General features: G+C 63.2%; 1 protein-coding gene across 1 annotated transcript; it reads right to left on the reverse strand.

Moving 5' to 3' along the window:
• Window positions 1–1725: 1725 nt before the first annotated feature.
• Window positions 1726–11908, reverse strand: IGFBP3 (insulin like growth factor binding protein 3). Its single transcript, XM_070059442.1, has 5 exons — window positions 11368–11908; window positions 8423–8649; window positions 8022–8141; window positions 6290–6430; window positions 1726–2704 (listed from the first exon to the last, which is right to left on the reverse strand). The coding sequence occupies exons 1-4, from the start codon at window positions 11774–11776 to the stop codon at window positions 6305–6307; spliced, it is 882 nt and encodes a 293-aa protein (XP_069915543.1). The 5' UTR covers window positions 11777–11908; the 3' UTR covers window positions 1726–2704; window positions 6290–6304.
• Between the last annotated feature and the right edge of the window lie 8557 nt (window positions 11909–20465).

Consider the following 20465-nt stretch of genomic DNA (forward strand, 5'->3'; position numbering starts at 1 on the left):
GTTAGGGTTAGGGTTAGGGTAGGGTTAGGGTTAGGGTAGGGTTAGGGTAGGGTTAGGGTTAGGATTAGGCTTAGGGTTAGGGTAGGGTTAGGGTTAGGGTTAGGGTAGGGTTAGGGTTAGGGTTAGGGTTAGGGTAGGGTTAGGGTTAGGGTAGGGTTATGGTTAGGGTTAGGGTTAGTGTAGGGTTAGGGTTAGTGTTAGGGTTAGGGTAGGGTTAGGGTTAGGGTAGGGTTAGGGTAGGGATAGGGTTAGGAGTTGAGGGCTGAATCCACAGCCACTGCCGCAGCCTCTGCCTTCCTGGACGCTGGGCAGCCTGGGGCCATGCCCGTACTCTTCTCTGTGTGGGAGGTGAGTTTTTGCTCGTGATCTCGTGATCTTAGGGCCGTTGGAAGTTAAATCCCGAGAGGACAGAAGGTGGCTGGGGAGAAGGGCGACTCCCAAGAGCTCCGAGGGTCCAGCTGGGAGGCCAGCGAGACAGGCCGAGAACCGCAGGGCAGGAGGAGCCAGGCGGGCGCAGCTCCCCGGTGCTCGCTGCCGGGGGCGGGTGAGTGATGTCAGCCAGCCTTCTCTGGAAAGCAGAACCACGGCGGCGTTCAAGCCGCTCATCCGTCCATCCGCCCCGTCTCCCTCCTCCCACCCTCCCTCCACCTAACATCCACCTGCCAATCATGCAGCTGGGCAATCCCCTATGAGAGGAGATTTATTATGAAGAATCGAGTTGCACGGGTACAGATGCTGCCATCTGCCGACGAACCAGGAAAGCCCGAGGTGCATTCCGGCCAGAGCCCAGAGCCTGGAGCCCTGAGCCCAGAGCCCGGAGCCCGGAGCCCGGAGTCCGGAGCCCGGAGTCCAGAGCCTGGAGCCCTGAGCCTGGAGCCCTGAGCCCGGAGCCCGGAGCCCGGAGCCCGGAGCCCAGAGCCCGGAGCCCAGAGCCCAAAGCCCGGAGCCTAGAGCCCAGAGCCCTGTCACCTGGGGTTGATCCCTGGGCAGAGAAGGTGAGGGCTGCAGGAGGCAGGGGAAAGCTGTGACTTTGTTCTCTCTGCAGCCCCTCTGCAGGTCGTGAGACCCGCCCACGTCGGGGAGGCCAGTCCACGTTCCTGAGCCCAGCGATCCAAACAACAGTGTCATCCAGGAACACGTGCAGTCACACCTGAGGCCTCTCCTGGACCCTGATGTCAGGGGCAGGGAGGACGGGGTAGCAAGGAGACGCTGTGGGTGAGGTCAGGGGCAGGGAGGACGGGGTAGGAAGGAGATGCCGTGGGCTCACGGAGCAGGGCGGTGGCTGCATAGGGCCTGCCGGGCTCCTGTCTGGGCTCCTGGGGGTCCCCACCGCCTGACTGCCCCTCACCTCCACCCAGTGAGCTCGCTCTGCTCACCGTCTCCTTCCAGCCCCCAGCGTCACAAGCACGGCTCCCAGGAGGCTGCCTGTGCACTCCCGGAGGGCAGGATGCGGGTGGGCTGGGGGAGTGACCGTCCCGCACGTGCTCTGGGTGTCGGATGGGACAAGCCGGGGAGCAATCCCACAGGTGAGGACAATGGCCGGGAGACGCACCTGCTGTCCTGGTGCCCGGGAGTGGAGCCCACACAGTCTCCAGGGTGGGATTTCCTGCCTGCTGAGAATCAGGCAGGGGAGCCTGAGCTTACGAAGTTTGCAACTCATTCTAGAACATTCTACCCTCAGAGACACAAACCATGGGGGCCACCAGGAAGAAGGCGAAAGCAGGCTTCAGTTTTAACGGTAAAAACTTTATTTACTATTTATAAATACACTGCAAGATGAACTTTTCAAAAATACTTTTTTCCCCCCGAAAACTTAATTAAAAAAATAAAGAGAAGCCAGCAGGCAGGCAGAGTGCCGGGAGAGCCGGCTGGGCTCCCGAGCGCGCGCGGCCGCGGCCGGGCATCCGCAGGCAGCTTCTCAGCGTCTCACCTAGGAGTGGCTAGCACAGATCCGGTTATACTCGGGCTACGTTGCATACAATGTGAACAGTGAATCAGGAGCGCGGCTTCTCTGCTTACATGTGTGATTTACAAAGAAAAGGGCGAGAGCGACCCCCGCTGCCCAGCCGCCGGTGAGCCACCCCTCCGTCCTGGTTAGACAGGTGAGTGACGGGGACGCACGCATCTCGCTCTTCCCGGAGCCGATCTTCAGACACAGGCGCTGTCCCAGGAGCCGGTGCATGGCGAAGGCTGTTCTCTGCAGGCATCTGAAGAAGGGGGCACCTGGACAGGGGGGCTGGCGCTGGCTGCCACCTGCCCCTCCCGCCCGCGGCCCTCGGAGCTGCCCGGTGAATTCCCAGGGGGTCGTTTCTGGTTGAACAGTCAGACTGCATCTGACCTCTCCCACTGGGAGCTCGGCGGCCCCCAGGGGTCTCCAGATGACGGGGTTCAGGGGCTCCCTACGGATCGGGATTGTGGAGGGTGGTATGAAGTGTGCTCTGTGCAGGGCAGCACAGCGGTCGGGGCCTTCGGGGTGGAGGGAAGCGCACAGCGGGGCGCGCTCCGTGGGGAGGGGGCGGGCGGGGTGTGAGGGGCTCTGGGGAGGGGAGGCGCCCTGGTGGGCATCCCGCCGGAACCGCAGGCGCTTCCAGAACTTCTGAACTTTGGTTTAAGGAAAATCAGTTCACCACAGAGAGATCCGAGTGGAGGCCGTGGCCCTGGCAGTCTCTTGTGCAAAATAAGGCGGATTTGAGCTCCACGAGAACTAAAGGGAAAAGACAGGGACATGGAGACAAACCCGGCGCGGGCTCCGCCTCTGCTCGCCGCCAGGGGTCTCCACCTGCATTTCCAACAGAGCAGGGTGGGGGGGTGGGGGGGGCGCTCACTGTCAATCAAGCTACCAGAGGTAGAGCTAATGTATTTTTCCAGCTTGCAAGATAAAACATTCTAGTCCATACAAGTTTCTTCTGCTTATCAAGTTCATCTGGCGAAGCTGAAGGGAAACGCATGCATCCGTCTCGCCCCAAACTCCCTCACGTTTGAGTGAAAAGAACACGGCACAGCACAGCACTCTTCAATGTTATAGCTCAAAGCGTCAGTGTTGCCCGAGACTTAGGTAAACTCTACTAATCACGTTAACCAGTCTAGGAAAATATTCATAACCTACATCACAGGGAAAGGGCCACGTCTCTAACTTGGAATTGAATTTAGGAACCAGGCGTTCGAATGAGCCTCGCTGGAAACGAAGCTTCCTGGCCTCGGCTGGCTGTGGTGTGCCTGGGCTGTGGTGTGTACCTGGGCTGTGGTGTGTACCTGGGCTGTGGTGTACCTGGGCTGTGGTGTACCTGGGCTGTGGTGTGTACCTGGGCTGTGGGGTGTACCTGGGCTGTGGTGTGTACCTGGGCTGTGGTGTGTGCCTGGGCTGTGGTGTGCCTGGGCTGTGGTGTGCCTGGGCTGCGTTGTGTACCTGGGCTGTGGTGTGTACCTGGGCTGTGGTGTGTGCCTGGGCTGTGGTGTGCCTGGGCTGTGGTGTGTACCTGGGCTGTGGTGTGTACCTGGGCTGTGGTGTGTACCTGGGCTGTGGTGTACCTGGGCTGTGGTGTGCCTGGGCTGTGGTGTGACTGGGCTGCGGTGTGTACCTGGGCTGTGGTGTGCCTGGGCTGTGGTGTGTACCTGGGCTGTGGTGTGCTGGGCTGTGGTGTGCCTGGGCTGTGGTGTGACTGGGCTGCGGTGTGTACCTGGGCTGTGGTGTACCTGGGCTGTGGTGTGTACCTGGGCTGTGGTGTGCTGGGCTGTGGTGTGTGCCTGGGCTGTGGTGTGCCTGGGCTGTGGTGCGCCTGGGCTGTGGTGTGTGCTGGGCTGTGGTGAGCCTGGGCTGTGGTGTGTGCCTGGGCTGTGGTGTGTGCCTGGGCTGTGGTGTACCTGGGCTGTGGTGTACCTGGGCTGTGGTGTGTACCTGGGCTGTGGTGTGCCTGGGCTGTGGGGTGTACCTGGGCTGTGGTGTGTGCTGGGCTGTGGTGTACCTGGGCTGTGGTGTGTGCCTGGGCTGTGGTGTGTACCTGGGCTGTGGTGTACCTGGGCTGTGGTGTGTACCTGGGCTGTGGTGTGTGCCTGGGCTGTGGTGTACCTGGGCTGTGGTGTGCCTGGGCTGTGGTGTGTACCTGGGCTGTGGTGTGTGCCTGGGCTGTGGTGTGTGCCTGGGCTGTGGTGTGCCTGGGCTGTGGTGTGTACCTGGGCTGTGGTGTGTACCTGGGCTGTGGTGTACCTGGGCTGTGGTGTGCCTGGGCTGTGGTGTGACTGGGCTGCGGTGTGTACCTGGGCTGTGGTGTGCCTGGGCTGTGGGGTGTACCTGGGCTGTGGTGTGCTGGGCTGTGGTGTGTACCTGGGCTGTGGTGTACCTGGGCTGTGGTGTACCTGGGCTGTGGTGTGTACCTGGGCTGTGGTGTGCCTGGGCTGTGGGGTGTACCTGGGCTGTGGTGTGTGCTGGGCTGTGGTGTACCTGGGCTGTGGTGTGTGCCTGGGCTGTGGTGTGTACCTGGGCTGTGGTGTACCTGGGCTGTGGTGTGTACCTGGGCTGTGGTGTGTGCCTGGGCTGTGGTGTACCTGGGCTGTGGTGTGCCTGGGCTGTGGTGTGTACCTGGGCTGTGGTGTGTACCTGGGCTGTGGTGTGTGCCTGGGCTGTGGTGTGCCTGGGCTGTGGTGTGTACCTGGGCTGTGGTGTGTACCTGGGCTGTGGTGTACCTGGGCTGTGGTGTGCCTGGGCTGTGGTGTGACTGGGCTGCGGTGTGTACCTGGGCTGTGGTGTGCCTGGGCTGTGGGGTGTACCTGGGCTGTGGTGTGCTGGGCTGTGGTGTGCCTGGGCTGTGGTGTGTACCTGGGCTGTGGTGTGCTGGGCTGTGGTGTGTGCCTGGGCTGTGGTGTGCCTGGGCTGTGGTGCGCCTGGGCTGTGGTGTGTGCTGGGCTGTGGTGAGCCTGGGCTGTGGTGTGTGCCTGGGCTGTGGTGTGTGCCTGGGCTGTGGTGTACCTGGGCTGTGGTGTACCTGGGCTGTGGTGTACGTGGGCTGTGGTGTGTACCTGGGCTGTGGTGTGTACCTGGGCTATGATGTGTACCTGGGCTGTGGTGTGTGCCTGGGCTGTGGTGTGTACCTGGGCTGTGGTGCGCCTGGGCTGTGGTGTGTACCTGGGCTGTGGTGTACCTGGGCTGTGGTGTGTACCTGGGCTGTGGGGTGTACCTGGGCTGTGGTGTGTACCTGGGCTGTGGTGTACCTGGGCTGTGGTGTACCTGGGCTGTGGTGTGTACCTGGGCTGTGGTGTACCTGGGCTGTGGTGTGTACCTGGGCTGTGGTGTGACTGGGCTGCGGTGTGTACCTGGGCTGTGGTGTGCCTGGGCTGTGGTGTGTACCTGGGCTGTGGTGTGTGCCTGGGCTGTGGTGTGTGCTGGGCTGTGGTGTACCTGGGCTGTGGTGCACCTGGGCTGTGGTGTGTACCTGGGCTGTGGTGTGCCTGGGCTGTGGTGTGTACCTGGGCTGTGGTGTGTGCCTGGGCTGTGGGGTGTGCCTGGGCTGTGGTGTGTGCCTGGGCTGTGGTGTGACTGGGCTGCGGTGTGTACCTGGGCTGTGGTGTGACTGGGCTGCGGTGTGTACCTGGGCTGTGGTGTACCTGGGCTGTGGTGTGTACCTGGGCTGTGGTGTGTACCTGGGCTGTGGTGTGTACCCGGGCTGTGGTGTACCTGGGCTGTGGTGTGTACCTGGGCTGTGGTGTGCTGGGCTGTGGTGTGTACCTGGGCTGTGGTGTACCTGGGCTGTGGTGTGCTGGGCTGTGGTGTGTGCCTGGGCTGTGGTGTGTGCCTGGGCTGTGGTGTGCCTGGGCTGTGGTGCGCCTGGGCTGTGGTGTGTGCTGGGCTGTGGTGAGCCTGGGCTGTGGTGTGTGCCTGGGCTGTGGTGTGTGCCTGGGCTGTGGTGTGTACCTGGGCTGTGGTGTACCTGGGCTGCGGTGTGTACCTGGGCTGTGGTGTGCCTGGGCTGTGGTGTGCCTGGGCTGTGGGGTGTACCTGGGCTGTGGTGTGTGCTGGGCTGTGGTGTGCCTGGGCTGTGGGGTGTGCCTGGGCTGTGGTGTGCCTGGGCTGTGGGGTGTACCTGGGCTGTGGTGTACCTGGGCTGTGGTGTGTACCTGGGCTGTGGTGTGTGCTGGGCTGTGGTGTGCTGGGCTGCGGTGTGCCTGGGCTGTGGTGAGCGCGGGGCTTTCTTTCTGCTCCGGTCAGAGGCCTCTCTCCCACCGGCTCCCCAGCCCCGAGCAATCCTCGCCCCCCACTGCTGCCCGGAGGAGGAGCCCCGACCCGTCCCGGGCTTACGTGGCTGCGTGGCGGCTACTGGCTCTGCATGCCCAGACAGTGCACCTCGTCCTTGCCCTTGGTGTCGTAGCCCGGGAGGGGCTGCCCGTACTTGTCCACGCACCAGCAGAAGCCCCGCTTTCTGCCCTTGGAGGGGCGGCACTGAGGGACAGAGATGGGATGGAGCCGTGAGCCTCGGGGGCTGGGTCCGCTGGCAACCAGGGCCCGAGACGGAGCTGTGGGCGAACGTGTGTGTGTGTGTGAATGTGGGACCTGCAGGCCCACTGTGTGCACGCGGGGGTCATTCCCTTGGACACTTGTCAAGTGGGGGCGGGGGAAGGATGCTGTGTCCGCCCGGAGCCCTCGAGCTGGCCTCTGCAGCCCCCCCGGCCTGCCGCACGGTGCCTTCAGAGCAGGCGTTTTCAGAGGCCGCGGGTGAGTTAGAGCCCGAGGGGGCCTGGGCTCCGCGTGGCCGCAGCAGACACTGCAGCGTGGCCAGAGCGCGGTGAAGGTGCCAGACCGCGTGGCGTGGGCTGTGCAGTCAGAGGACCCCAAAGTTCCCCCACGCTGCAGCCAGAGGGGCACACTGATAGAGATGCACACACACCTACACACAGTCACACACCTACACACAGCCATACACCTATACACACACCTAAACACACAGACACAGCCACACATCCAAACACACACCTAAACACAGCCACACACCTATACACACACCTAAACACACAGGCACACATACACAGTGACACACCTAAACACACCTACATATACAGCCATACACCTATACACACACCTACACACATACAGTCACACACCTACACACATACACACAGCCACACATACACACCTAAACACACACCCACATACACAGCCATACACCTGTACACACACCTAAACACACACACACACAGCCACACATCTAAACATACTCCTCACACACAGCCATACATTTATACAAACACCTACACACACACAGTCACACATACACAGTGACACACCAAAACACACCTACATACACAGCCATACACCTATACACACACCTACACACATACAGTCACACACCTACACACCTACACACAGCCACACATACACACCTAAACACACACCCACATACACAGCCATACACTTACACACACACCTAAACACACAATACATACACAGATATACAAATATACACGCATACACATGCACCCGCATGCACACAATAAACATATACACGTGCACATAAACACACAAACACATATACACACATACATAAACACATATCTTTACATGCAAGTACAAGCACACAAGTCTATATACACATGCATATACACACGCAGACACATACATGAGCACACACATGCATGTGCACACACGCATGGCGAGGAGCGGGGGAAGGCTGGGGCGCCCCGTGCAGGTCGCCCGTAGCAGGTCTGGTCTGCAGCCCCGCGGTCGGCCCGGCTCCCGGCGGTGTTACACACACACCACACACACCGGGGACGAGCGGAGGAGCCGGCGTGGGCAGCCCTTCGCGCCAAGCACAGGGAGGAGGCGGAGGGCCGGTTCCGGGCGGCCGGGCCGCTGAGTCGCGGTGCCGCCCTTAGGATGCGCGCGCACCCGCTGCTAAGCGCAGGGCGCTGCAGCCGCAGCTCCCGGCGGCAGGAAGGCGCGGGGCGGGCGGGCCCGGGCGCTGGGGGCACTGGCTGCTCCCGGGGTCCTCGCTCCGGCACGCGCAGCTCAGGGTGACGTCCGCCCCGGCGCTCACCTGCTTCTTCTTGTAGAAGCCCTTCTTGTCACAGTTGGGGATGTGCACCCCGCGGGGGCTCAGCACGTTGAGGAACTTGAGGTGGTTCAGGGTGTCCTCCATCTCACGCCGGCAGGGGCCCTGGGGACAGAGGCAGCCCGGCACGGTCACGCCACCACCCTGCCCGCGTGCCCTCCCCCACCCCAGGCCTCAGTGAGCCCAGTGCTGGGGGGGGGGGCGCCGTGGTCCCCCAGAGCCTGGGGTGCACCCACAGGTGCTCCATTCTTCCCCTGCTGCAGCTCCGCCCCCTCAGCGCCCCCACGCTCAGTTCCGGCTGCAAGGTTGGGGGGCATGCAGGGCAGAGGCTGCCCACACTTCCCCCAGACCCCCTGGACAACTGGGACCAGAGGAGAAGCGCTCACGTATTCCGTCTCCCGCTTGGACTCGGAGGAGAAGTTCTGGGTGTCCGTGCTCTGCGACTCGTAGTCGACCTTGTAGCGCTGGCTGTCCTTGGCCTGGCCCTTCCTGATGGCGTCCATCTTGCCGTGCAGGGGGTGGAACTTGGAGTCGGGCACCCGGTGCGTGCTGGGCATGGTCTGGCCCTCCACGCCCCCTGCGCCACGCTCCTCCTCCGACTCACTGGTGTTCCCTGGAAGCGGGAGAGGGAGACTGAGGCAGGGCGTAGCTGACCGACAGCCCCGGATGGGGTTGAGGACCACCTCGAATTGGGGGGGCGGGGGGAGGGGGAACAGCTTGTCACCCTCCAGATAACCACGGTTGAAGGCAGCTCCCGCAATACCTCCAAATAGCCAGGAGGGGGAGTGGTGAATGTTCCCAGCACCAGGAAATGGTTAGCGGCCGAGGCCACAGAGGTGCCGGGGACCCCATCTGGTCATGAAATGCTGCACACCGCACCCCCAAAATGTGTACAGTCGTGATGTGTCACAATATTAAAAAATAAAAACTAGGTCTCATTTCAGGTGGTCAGATTTTTCCCACCGTTCTACTCTTTGTATTCAACTGGCGATCGTATTGGTTTGAAAATTTAGCACAGTTCTTGTGGTGTTAAGCCATGACACTGGCACAACTCCATACAACTCGCAGGGTGGCCTCCACCCAGCCACCAGCCCTGTGCAGCTGCCACTAACGCTTCCCCCAGCAGGCGGCGGCCGAGAGCCACGGAAGGCCATGGAGCGGCCAGAGAGTTGCAGGCAAGCCCGCGCGCGCGCGCGTGTGTGTGTGTGTGTGTGTGTGTGTGCTGCGCCCCGGGGCTGGGAGGAGGTCCTGTTCGCCGTGCACCGCAGGGTCTGGGCGTGACTGTACCCTCCTGCTAGTGGGACCGTCACCCACTTCTCCCCGCCGCGCGGCCCAGAACCGCGGCAGTGCCGGTGGCTTGGCTCTGAAACTGGGCGCACACAGGCTCCGCCCCTGCTGGGACACCTTGCCAGGACGCAGCCGCAGGACGCCCACCGAGCCTGCTGGCTCCTGGAGGGCAGGACGCCCCCTCCTGCAGGCCCCCTTCTCCTGCAAAGTCCGCGCTTGACCCAGATGCTGGCCGGGTCACGGTTCACCTGAGGCCTTCAGCGCACACCCAGATCCGCGGCCACTGGGTCCCTCTTCCAGGGTGAAGCCGTGGTGGCTGTGGGGTCCCCAGGGGCATCAAGGGCCACATCTAGGGGAGATGTCCCCGGGGAGGGTACACCCCACCCACTCCAGTCTGTGGGTGACTGTCCAGTGGAACAGTTTGCTGCCTCCTGGGAACACAGCAGACGCATGGCAGCCTGCCCGTGGGGGGACCTGCGTGGCCCTGGCTGCAGGCCATAAGGATTGAACGCCTGGTTCCCAGGGGCTGCAGGCCTCTGGGCTCTCCCAGCAGCACCCACCGAAACTCACCCGGGGGTCCCTGTCTCTCTGGGACCCGACTCCTCACTGGCAACACAGCCCCTGAGGTCCCCAGCACCCTTGCGCCTCGGGAAGCAGACGTTCCCACGGTCTGGTTTAGCACCAGAGCGGGTCTGTAATGGATTGGATTTGGTTCCAACTTTTGAATTTCTTTTCTTTTTTGAGGAAGTACTGGGACAAAGCAGATGCCAAGAATATGTAAATAAACACAGGTCCCAAGAGCCCCGAGTAATTTTTTTTTTTAAACTTCTTTGGTTAGAAATCAGTTGGATCTTTGCACATTCTCTTATGCAAACCCACCTCAACCTACATGGTGGAGCTACTAAAGCCGGTTAGAAACGGCACGGTCTACCAGCACTTCCGAGACCGGTTCTGAAGGCAGTAAAGTGCCCACACAGGGATGGAGACGGCCGGCCTTGCTCCGGCAGGAAGCAGCCTCCCCAGGATGGGGTCCCTGGCTACAGAGGTCAGACCGCCAGCCCTGGATGGGTTTGCCCACTGCCACCCAGCAGTTACTGGGGCTGGGACCAGGGCGGGGAGAAGCCCCCTCCCACCCCAGGGCGGGAGCTCAGTCCATCAAGTGAGGCTAGGAACGCGTGACCCTGAGGGGCTTGCCCACCAGGGACACAGGGAGCCGGCCGACGGGTCCCTGCTGGAGAGGGGCTGGCCTAGGGGGTGGGGAGCGCCCAGCGCCCCCACTTTGCCATTTGCGGAGCCGCCCACCGGGTGCAGAAGGGCAGCAGTCCCAGGACGGATTCCAGTTCGCCTTCCTGTCATTGAAATCTCTGTGCGCGACCGGGCGCCCCCGGGCACGCTCTGCGGTGCGCACAAGCGCAGGGCTGGGCGACACAGGTGAGGCGGCGCCGGGGGCATGTGGGGTTCCGAGCCACGCCCTGTGCTACCCGCGGCTGCTCATCCCTTTCTGAACTCCAGGGTTTGCAGGCGCGCCGACACCAAGACCCAAATCGCACTCCGGGGCGGGCCCCTGCTTCGCAAAGCACAGGTCTCGCAAATGTTCGTGTTCTCAGAGACTGGAGCCCCTTCCAGCACCGCGCCTAACCCCCGCCCCGGCCCCACCCTCAAGCATCCCCAGGTCGGGGACGCGCCCGCGGCTCACCGTGCGGAGCCCGCTCCACAGCGGCCCCGCGCCAGGCTCGGGGGCACCTCCCGTGTGCAGGGTCCCGCCCTTGCCGGCAACCTCGGTTCCCGCTACCCCAGCCCCGAAACCGCCTGCCCGTTTCACTGAGCGCGCTTTGCAACCCACGGACATTCTCACTCGGGGAACGGAGCGCGCGAAGCGCACGGACAGCTGCCGGGGGTCCGTGCGGGGCGCCTCCGCCTCTCCGGGCCTCAGTTTCACCGCTCCAATCCTCAGGGCAAAGAAGAGGACAGAATTTCCCGCGGCAGCACCCCCACATCCCGTCCAGGCTCGGCCCAGGAGGCGCACCTGGCGCGGGCGGCTCACCTGGCGCGGACGGCGCCGGCAGCAGGTAGGCGCGCAGACGGCCGGCGGCGCTGGCGTTGACGCAGGACCCGCGGCCGTGCAGCAGTGCCTGCAGCGGACGCACTTCGCCGGGCTGCGGCCGGCACAGGAGGCCGGAGCCGCAGCGCTCGGTGTAGACGCCGCACGGCTGGCCCTCGAGCAGCGCGCACGTCAGGCAGCAGCCGCAGCCCGGCTCGCGCACCAGCTCGGCGCACGGGGGCGAGGTGGGCGGAGGCGCGCATTGGGCCAGCGCACGCGCGTCGCACGGCTCGCAGCGCACCACGGGGCCCGCGCCCACCGAACCGGCGCCGGCCCGCGCCACCGGCGGCCCGCGGAGCAGCGCCAGCGCGGTCAACACCGCGGCCCAGAGCGCGGGGCGCGCCCGCTGCATGGCGCCCGCCGCGAGGGCCCGCTGCTCGGCCGGCCGGGGCGCACGGGGACGGGGCGACGGCACGCGGTGCGGAGCTGCGAGATCAGGGAAGGCCACGGCCGGCTCTCCGCGCTGAGTGGCCGCGCTCGCGTCTGGGCTGCCGGGCCGCGCCGGCCGCTATATACAAGCCGAGTGGCCGAGGACACGCCCCGGAACGGCGCGCCCAGGAGGGGGGCGGGCCGGTGCCGCACGGCTCGGGGGCCCGCGCCTCGCCCTGTGCCGCGTGGGCCGAGCGCGGGGGCGCGCGGCGCGCGACCGCCAGGACACCTGCTCCCCGCGCGCACGCCGGGCGTCCTGGCTGCGCTGCGGTGTCCGAGAGCGGCTGCGCCCCTGGCTCGCTCTCCGCCGCGGGCGCCCCGGGCCGCCCCAGCCGCTTCCTACCGATTCGGCGCCCTGACCTGGCCTGCGCAGCCGCCCCCTCTCCCCGCCGCGCCTCGCGCGAGGTCGCCCCGAGGCGGATTGGGACCGGGAAACCGGCCCGCCCCCCTCTCCTTGGTGTCTGCTTGCAGAGCTTTCTAAAATGTAATTCCCCGGGCAGGGCAAGCCGCGAGACCTGCAGGCGGGAGGACGGCCGTGCGCGCGCACTGGGGTTTCGCGGAGCCGAGTGCCCCTGGGTTGGGGGCGCAGCCCCGGGACCCTCTAATGCGCCCTGTGCAGGCCGGCCTCTGGCACCTGCCAGACCCTTGCTCCTTCAAGGCGGGTTCCCGTTAGCAGGGCGGGGCGTCGTGTTTTTGGAACACGTTTCCAGCGATTCACACCCACGAGAAAGCGCGACGGAGCCACACGGTGGGCACAGCCGAGCGCCACTGACCAGCTCGGCCGGGCACGGGGAACGTGCCCTGCGGGTTCTGAAGGTCACTTTGTAACCCGTCACTGCACGCTCCGTGGTGCGCTGGGGCGGAGGCGGGCTTCTCGCTGCTCCCTATCCCCCTCGCCCCGGGTCTCCTTCGGGAGTCGAGTCCTGGGGTCCCGTGGCTCCTCGGGCACGCGAGCCCCCGACGTGGCGCGCCCTTCCCTGAGTGACCGATAGAGGGCGCAAGTGACCCAGGATTGGATCGCCAGTGGCCCTGGTCCAGAGTGGCCGGGTGAGATGCTTGGCGGGAACCAGTGAGACCCCCGCGGGGGGAGACGCTCGCCCTGGGAGGGGGCAGTTGCCTGGCGCTGCGCCCCTCTTCCCGCACCCGTCTTCTTCCCCGCGGTCTCTTGCGTTTACTCACGCAGGGTTTATCCCCTTTTCAGGAGCGTAAATACGCACCCCCTCCCCCATTGAAAACGGGAAACACCAGTTTAGCTTCCCCATTTCTTACTCATAGCAAGTAAATAAGGAAAAAAAATGATAGTGCTTGGGCCGCTGCAAAGGAGAAGAAACCAAAGCCAAGGAGAGGGCCGCCTCTGGCCTCCGTTCCGGGCGCCACAGCTCGCGTGCGCGCGGGGCGCAGCTGCCCGGAGCCCCGCGGTGCCGGCTGGTCTCCGGCCTCCTGTGTCCCGCCTGCTCCTTGGAGCTGGGCAGTATCTTTTGGACACCCCAGAATAGGGTCTCTGGTGCCGCTGGACGCGAAAGGAAACAAAACATCCCTCAGAGTACACTTGCTCCTAAAATAGCCCCAGGGACCTTGGGCACAAGGTCAGGGCAGGGGCCGTGCGTCCCAGGACTCGGCATTCCCAGGGCTTCCTCTGCGGAGCTCGGTGGTCGCTGCGCGCTGGGGCGCTTCTGCCCCGCGCGATGACCGTGCAACTCTGAAGGAGACCCCCCCACCCCCCCAGGCTCCCCTCTGTGCCCCTTGCCTGAGCCCTGACCTGGCCTTGCGGTTTGGGCGGCAGGCGCGGGTTGTTCCGTGTGGAACTCCCAGGGGGCGCTGGAGACAACGCCAAAGCCGCTCACCCTGCGCCTGGCCACGGCCGCTTCTCCCTAGCGAGGCTTTGCGGGACTCTCAGGGCCTGTACTGCCTGGGCTCGCCCGGGGCCGCGCTGTGTTTCACACGTAGCCACTGTCACTCGCCGGAACCGCAGGGAGAAGCACCCGGGGTGCGGGGCTGCGGGAGGACGTGGGTGGGGTCAGGCTTCGTTCCCGGGCGTGCTGTTCACACAAAGCGGGGCGTTCTGCGGTGGCTTGGAGCGCCGCCCAGCGCTGTCCCACGCGTCGTGACCCCTGGGCTCAGAGGCCATAAGCCACTCACTTCTTTGAGGCTGCGCCACCGCTGACGGGCACCTTTCACCGCGTGGTGATGGCCTCTGCATCTCTCTGCTCAGGCCCAGAGGGCAGGCTGCCCGGGGCCTCCGAGGTCCCCTGGGGTGCAGGCTCACCGAGCACCTAGCACCGCTCCACTCAGAACACAGAGGGCCACACTCCCAGGGCCCCATGACGATGGGGACCCGATTTCCAGGGCTCCGTGGCACTCAGCAGAAAGCTTCCGTGTCTGCACTGGGGGGCTCTGATGGGGGTGGATTCCCGGGGCTCTGAGGGGAGGGGCATTTCCCTGGCCCAGCCTGCCTGTGGGGGGTCCCCAGCTCTGTACTAGGTGCCTGGCAATGCTTTAGAAACCATCAGTTGCCGACATGCGGCTGCTGACAGCACTGCAATGGCTGCCTCACCCACACACACACCTGCCCCTGTAGGGACTGAGACATGGCCGTCACCCACACACACACCTGGCCCTGTAGGGACAGAGACATGGCTGCTGTCACACACACACACACACCTGGCCCTGTAGGGACAGAGACATGGCTGCTGTCACACACACACACACACCTGGCCCTGTAGGGACTGAGACATGGCTGCTGTCACCCACACACACACACCTGCCCCTGTAGGGACAGAGACATGGCTGCTGTCACCCACACACACACACCTGGCCCTGTAGGGACAGAGACATGGCCGTCACCCACACACACACCTGCCCCTGTAGGGACAGAGACATGGCTGCCGTCACCCACGCACACACCTGGCCCTGTAGGGACAGAGACATGGCTGCTGTCACCCACACACACACACCTGGCCCTGTAGGGACTGAGACATGGCCGTCACCCACACACACACCTGCCCCTGTAGGGACAGAGACATGGCTGCTGTCACCCACACACACACCTGGCCCTGTAGGGACTGAGACATGGCTGCTGTCACCCACACACACACCTGGCCCTGTAGGGACAGAGACATGGCTGTCACCCACACACTCACCTGCCCCTGTAGGGACAGAGACATGGCCGTCACCCACACACACACCTGCCCCTGTAGGGACAGAGACATGGCCGTCACCCACACACACACCTGGCCCTGTAGGGACAGAGACATGGCTGTCACCCACACACACACCTGCCCCTGTAGGGACAGAGACATGGCTGTCACCCACACACACACCTGGCCCTGTAGGGACAGAGACATGGCTGCTGTCACCCACACACACAACTGCCCCTGTAGGGACAGAGACATGGCTGTCACCCACACACACACCTGGCCCTGTAGGGACAGAGACATGGCTGCTGTCACACACACACACACACCTGGCCCTGTAGGGACAGAGACATGGCTGCTGTCACCCACACACACACCTGCCCCTGTAGGGACAGAGACATGGCTGCTGTCACCCACACACACACCCGCCCCTGTAGGGACAGAGACATGGCTGCTGTCACCCACACACACACCTGCCCCTGTAGGGACAGAGACATGGCTGCTGTCACACACACACACACACCTGGCCCTGTAGGGACAGAGACATGGCTGCTGTCACACACACACACACACCTGGCCCTGTAGGGACTGAGACATGGCTGCTGTCACCCACACGCACACACCTGCCCCTGTAGGGACAGAGACATGGCTGCTGTCACCCACACACACACCTGGCCCTGTAGGGACAGAGACATGGCTGTCACCCACACACACACACCTGCCCCTGTAGGGACAGAGACATGGCCGTCACCCACACACTCACCTGCCCCTGTAGGGACTGAGACATGGCAGTCACCCACACACACACCTGGCCCTGTAGGGACTGAGACATGGCTGCCGTCACCCACGCACACACCTGGCCCTGTAGGGACAGAGACATGGCCGTCACCCACACACTCACACCTGGCCCTGTAGGGACAGAGACATGGCTGCTGTCACCCACACACACACCTGCCCCTGTAGGGACTGAGACATGGCTGCTGTCACCCACACTCACACACCTGGCCCTGTAGGGACTGAGACATGGCTGCTGTCACCCACACACACACCTGCCCCTGTAGGGACAGAGACATGGCTGCTGTCACCCACACACACACACCTGGCCCTGTAGGGACTGAGACATGGCTGCTGTCACCCACACACACACCTGGCCCTGTAGGGACAGAGACATGGCTGCTGTCACACACACACACACACCTGGCCCTGTAGGGACAGAGACATGGCTGCTGTCACCCACACACACACCTGCCCCTGTAGGGACAGAGACATGGCTGCTGTCACCCACACACACCTGGCCCTGTAGGGACAGAGACATGGCTGCTGTCACCCACACACACACACCTGGCCCTGTAGGGACTGAGACATGGCTGCTGTCACCCACACACACACCTGCCCCTGTAGGGACAGAGACATGGCTGCTGTCACACACACACACACACCTGGCCCTGTAGGGACTGAGACATGGCTGTCACCCACACACACACACCTGCCCCTGTAGGGACTGAGACATGGCTGCTGTCACCCACACACACACCTGCCCCTGTAGGGACAGAGACATGGCTGCTGTCACCCACACACACACCTGCCCCTGTAGGGACAGAGACATGGCCGTCACCCACACACTCACCTGCCCCTGTAGGGACTGAGACATGGCCGTCACCCACACACACACCTGGCCCTGTAGGGACTGAGACATGGCTGCCGTCACCCACGCACACACCTGGCCCTGTAGGGACAGAGACATGGCCGTCACCCACACACTCACACCTGCCCCTGTAGGGACAGAGACATGGCTGCTGTCACCCACACACACACCTGCCCCTGTAGGGACTGAGACATGGCTGCTGTCACCCACACACACACCTGCCCCTGTAGGGACAGAGACATGGCTGTCACCCACACACACACCTGGCCCTATAGGGACTGAGACATGGCTGCTGTCACCCACACACACACACCTGCCCCTGTAGGGACAGAGACATGGCTGCTGTCACCCACACACACACCTGGCCCTGTAGGGACAGAGACATGGCTGCTGTCACCCACACACACAACTGCCCCTGTAGGGACAGAGACATGGCTGTCACCCACACACTCACCTGCCCCTGTAGGGACAGAGACATGGCTGCTGTCACACACACACACACACCTGGCCCTGTAGGGACAGAGACATGGCTGCTGTCACCCACACACACAACTGCCCCTGTAGGGACAGAGACATGGCTGTCACCCACACACACACCTGGCCCTGTAGGGACAGAGACATGGCTGCTGTCACCCACACATACACACCTGGCCCTGTAGGGACTGAGACATGGCTGCTGTCACCCACACACACACACCTGCCCCTGTAGGGACAGAGACATGGCTGTCACCCACGCACACACCTGGCCCTGTAGGGACAGAGACATGGCTGCTGTCACCCACACACACACCTGCCCCTGTAGGGACAGAGACATGGCTGTCACCCACACACACACCTGCCCCTGTAGGGACAGAGACATGGCTGCTGTCACCCACACACACACCTGCCCCTGTAGGGACAGAGACATGGCCGTCACCCACACACTCACCTGCCCCTGTAGGGACTGAGACATGGCCGTCACCCACACACACACCTGGCCCTGTAGGGACTGAGACATGGCTGCCGTCACCCACGCACACACCTGGCCCTGTAGGGACAGAGACATGGCCGTCACCCACACACACACCTGGCCCTGTAGGGACTGAGACATGGCTGTCACCCACACACACACACCTGGCCCTGTAGGGACAGAGACATGGCTGCTGTCACCCACACACACACCCGCCCCTGTAGGGACAGAGACATGGCTGCTGTCACCCACACACACACACCTGGCCCTGTAGGGACTGAGACATGGCTGCTGTCACCCACACACACACCTGCCCCTGTAGGGACAGAGACATGGCTGCTGTCACACACACACACACACCTGGCCCTGTAGGGACAGAGACATGGCTGCTGTCACCCACACACACACACCTGGCCCTGTAGGGACTGAGACATGGCTGCTGTCACCCACACACACACCTGCCCCTGTAGGGACAGAGACATGGCTGCTGTCACACACACACACACACCTGGCCCTGTAGGGACAGAGACATGGCTGCTGTCACACACACACACACACCTGGCCCTGTAGGGACTGAGACATGGCTGTCACCCACACACACACACCTGCCCCTGTAGGGACAGAGACATGGCTGCTGTCACCCACACACACACCTGCCCCTGTAGGGACAGAGACATGGCTGCTGTCACCCACACACACACCTGCCCCTGTAGGGACAGAGACATGGCCGTCACCCACACACTCACCTGCCCCTGTAGGGACTGAGACATGGCCGTCACCCACACACACACCTGGCCCTGTAGGGACTGAGACATGGCTGCCGTCACCCACGCACACACCTGGCCCTGTAGGGACAGAGACATGGCCGTCACCCACACACACACCTGGCCCTGTAGGGACTGAGACATGGCTGTCACCCACACACACACACCTGGCCCTGTAGGGACAGAGACATGGCTGCTGTCACCCACACACACACCCGCCCCTGTAGGGACAGAGACATGGCTGCTGTCACCCACACACACACACCTGGCCCTGTAGGGACTGAGACATGGCTGCTGTCACCCACACACACACCTGCCCCTGTAGGGACAGAGACATGGCTGCTGTCACACACACACACACACCTGGCCCTGTAGGGACAGAGACATGGCTGTCACACACACACACACACCTGGCCCTGTAGGGACAGAGACATGGCTGTCACCCACACACACACACCTGGCCCTGTAGGGACAGAGACATGGCTGCTGTCACACACACACACACACCTGCCCCTGTAGGGACAGAGACATGGCTGTCACCCACACACACACACCTGCCCCTGTAGGGACTGAGACATGGCTGCTGTCACCCACACACACACACCTGCCCCTGTAGGGACAGAGACATGGCTGCTGTCACCCACACACACACACCTGGCCCTGTAGGGACTGAGACATGGCTGCTGTCACCCCCACACACACACCTGGCCCTGTAGGGACTGAGACATGGCTGCCGTCACCCACGCACACACCTGGCCCTGTAGGGACAGAGACATGGCCGTCACCCACACACACACCTGCCCCTGTAGGGACTGAGACATGGCTGTCACCCACACACACACACCTGCCCCTGTAGGGACAGAGACATGGCTGCTGTCACCCACACACACACCTGGCCCTGTAGGGACAGAGACATGGCTGTCACCCACACACACACACCTGCCCCTGTAGGGACAGAGACATGGCTGCTGTCACCCACACACACACACCTGGCCCTGTAGGGACTGAGACATGGCTGCTGTCACCCACACACACACACCTGGCCCTGTAGGGACTGAGACATGGCTGCCGTCACCCACGCACACACCTGGCCCTGTAGGGACAGAGACATGGCCGTCACCCACACACACACCTGGCCCTGTAGGGACTGAGACATGGCTGTCACCCACACACACACACCTGCCCCTGTAGGGACAGAGACATGGCTGCTGTCACCCACACACACACCTGGCCCTGTAGGGACAGAGACATGGCTGTCACCCACACACACACACCTGCCCCTGTAGGGACAGAGACATGGCTGCTGTCACCCACACACACACACCTGGCCCTGTAGGGACTGAGACATGGCTGCTGTCACCCACACACACACACCTGGCCCTGTAGGGACAGAGACATGGCTGCTGTCACCCACACACACACACCTGCCCCTGTAGGGACAGAGACATGGCTGCTGTCACCCACACACACACCTGCCCCTGTAGGGACAGAGACATGGCCGTCACCCACACACTCACCTGCCCCTGTAGGGACTGAGACATGGCCGTCACCCACACACACACCTGGCCCTGTAGGGACTGAGACATGGCTGCCGTCACCCACGCACACACCTGGCCCTGTAGGGACAGAGACATGGCCGTCACCCACACACACACCTGGCCCTGTAGGGACTGAGACATGGCTGTCACCCACACACACACACCTGGCCCTGTAGGGACAGAGACATGGCTGCTGTCACCCACACACACACCCGCCCCTGTAGGGACAGAGACATGGCTGCTGTCACCCACACACACACACCTGCCCCTGTAGGGACTGAGACATGGCTGCTGTCACCCACACACACACACCTGCCCCTGTAGGGACTGAGACATGGCTGCTGTCACCCACACACACACACCTGCCCCTGTAGGGACTGAGACATGGCTGCTGTCACCCACACACACACCTGGCCCTGTAGGGACAGAGACATGGCTGCTGTCACCCACACACACACCTGGCCCTGTAGGGACAGAGACATGGCTGCTGTCACCCACACACACACACCTGGCCCTGTAGGGACTGAGACATGGCTGCTGTCACCCACACACACACACCTGCCCCTGTAGGGACAGAGACAT

The sequence above is a fragment of the Oryctolagus cuniculus genome, chromosome 16, assembly GCF_964237555.1.
Source record: "Oryctolagus cuniculus chromosome 16, mOryCun1.1, whole genome shotgun sequence".
Lineage (NCBI taxonomy): Eukaryota > Metazoa > Chordata > Mammalia > Lagomorpha > Leporidae > Oryctolagus > Oryctolagus cuniculus.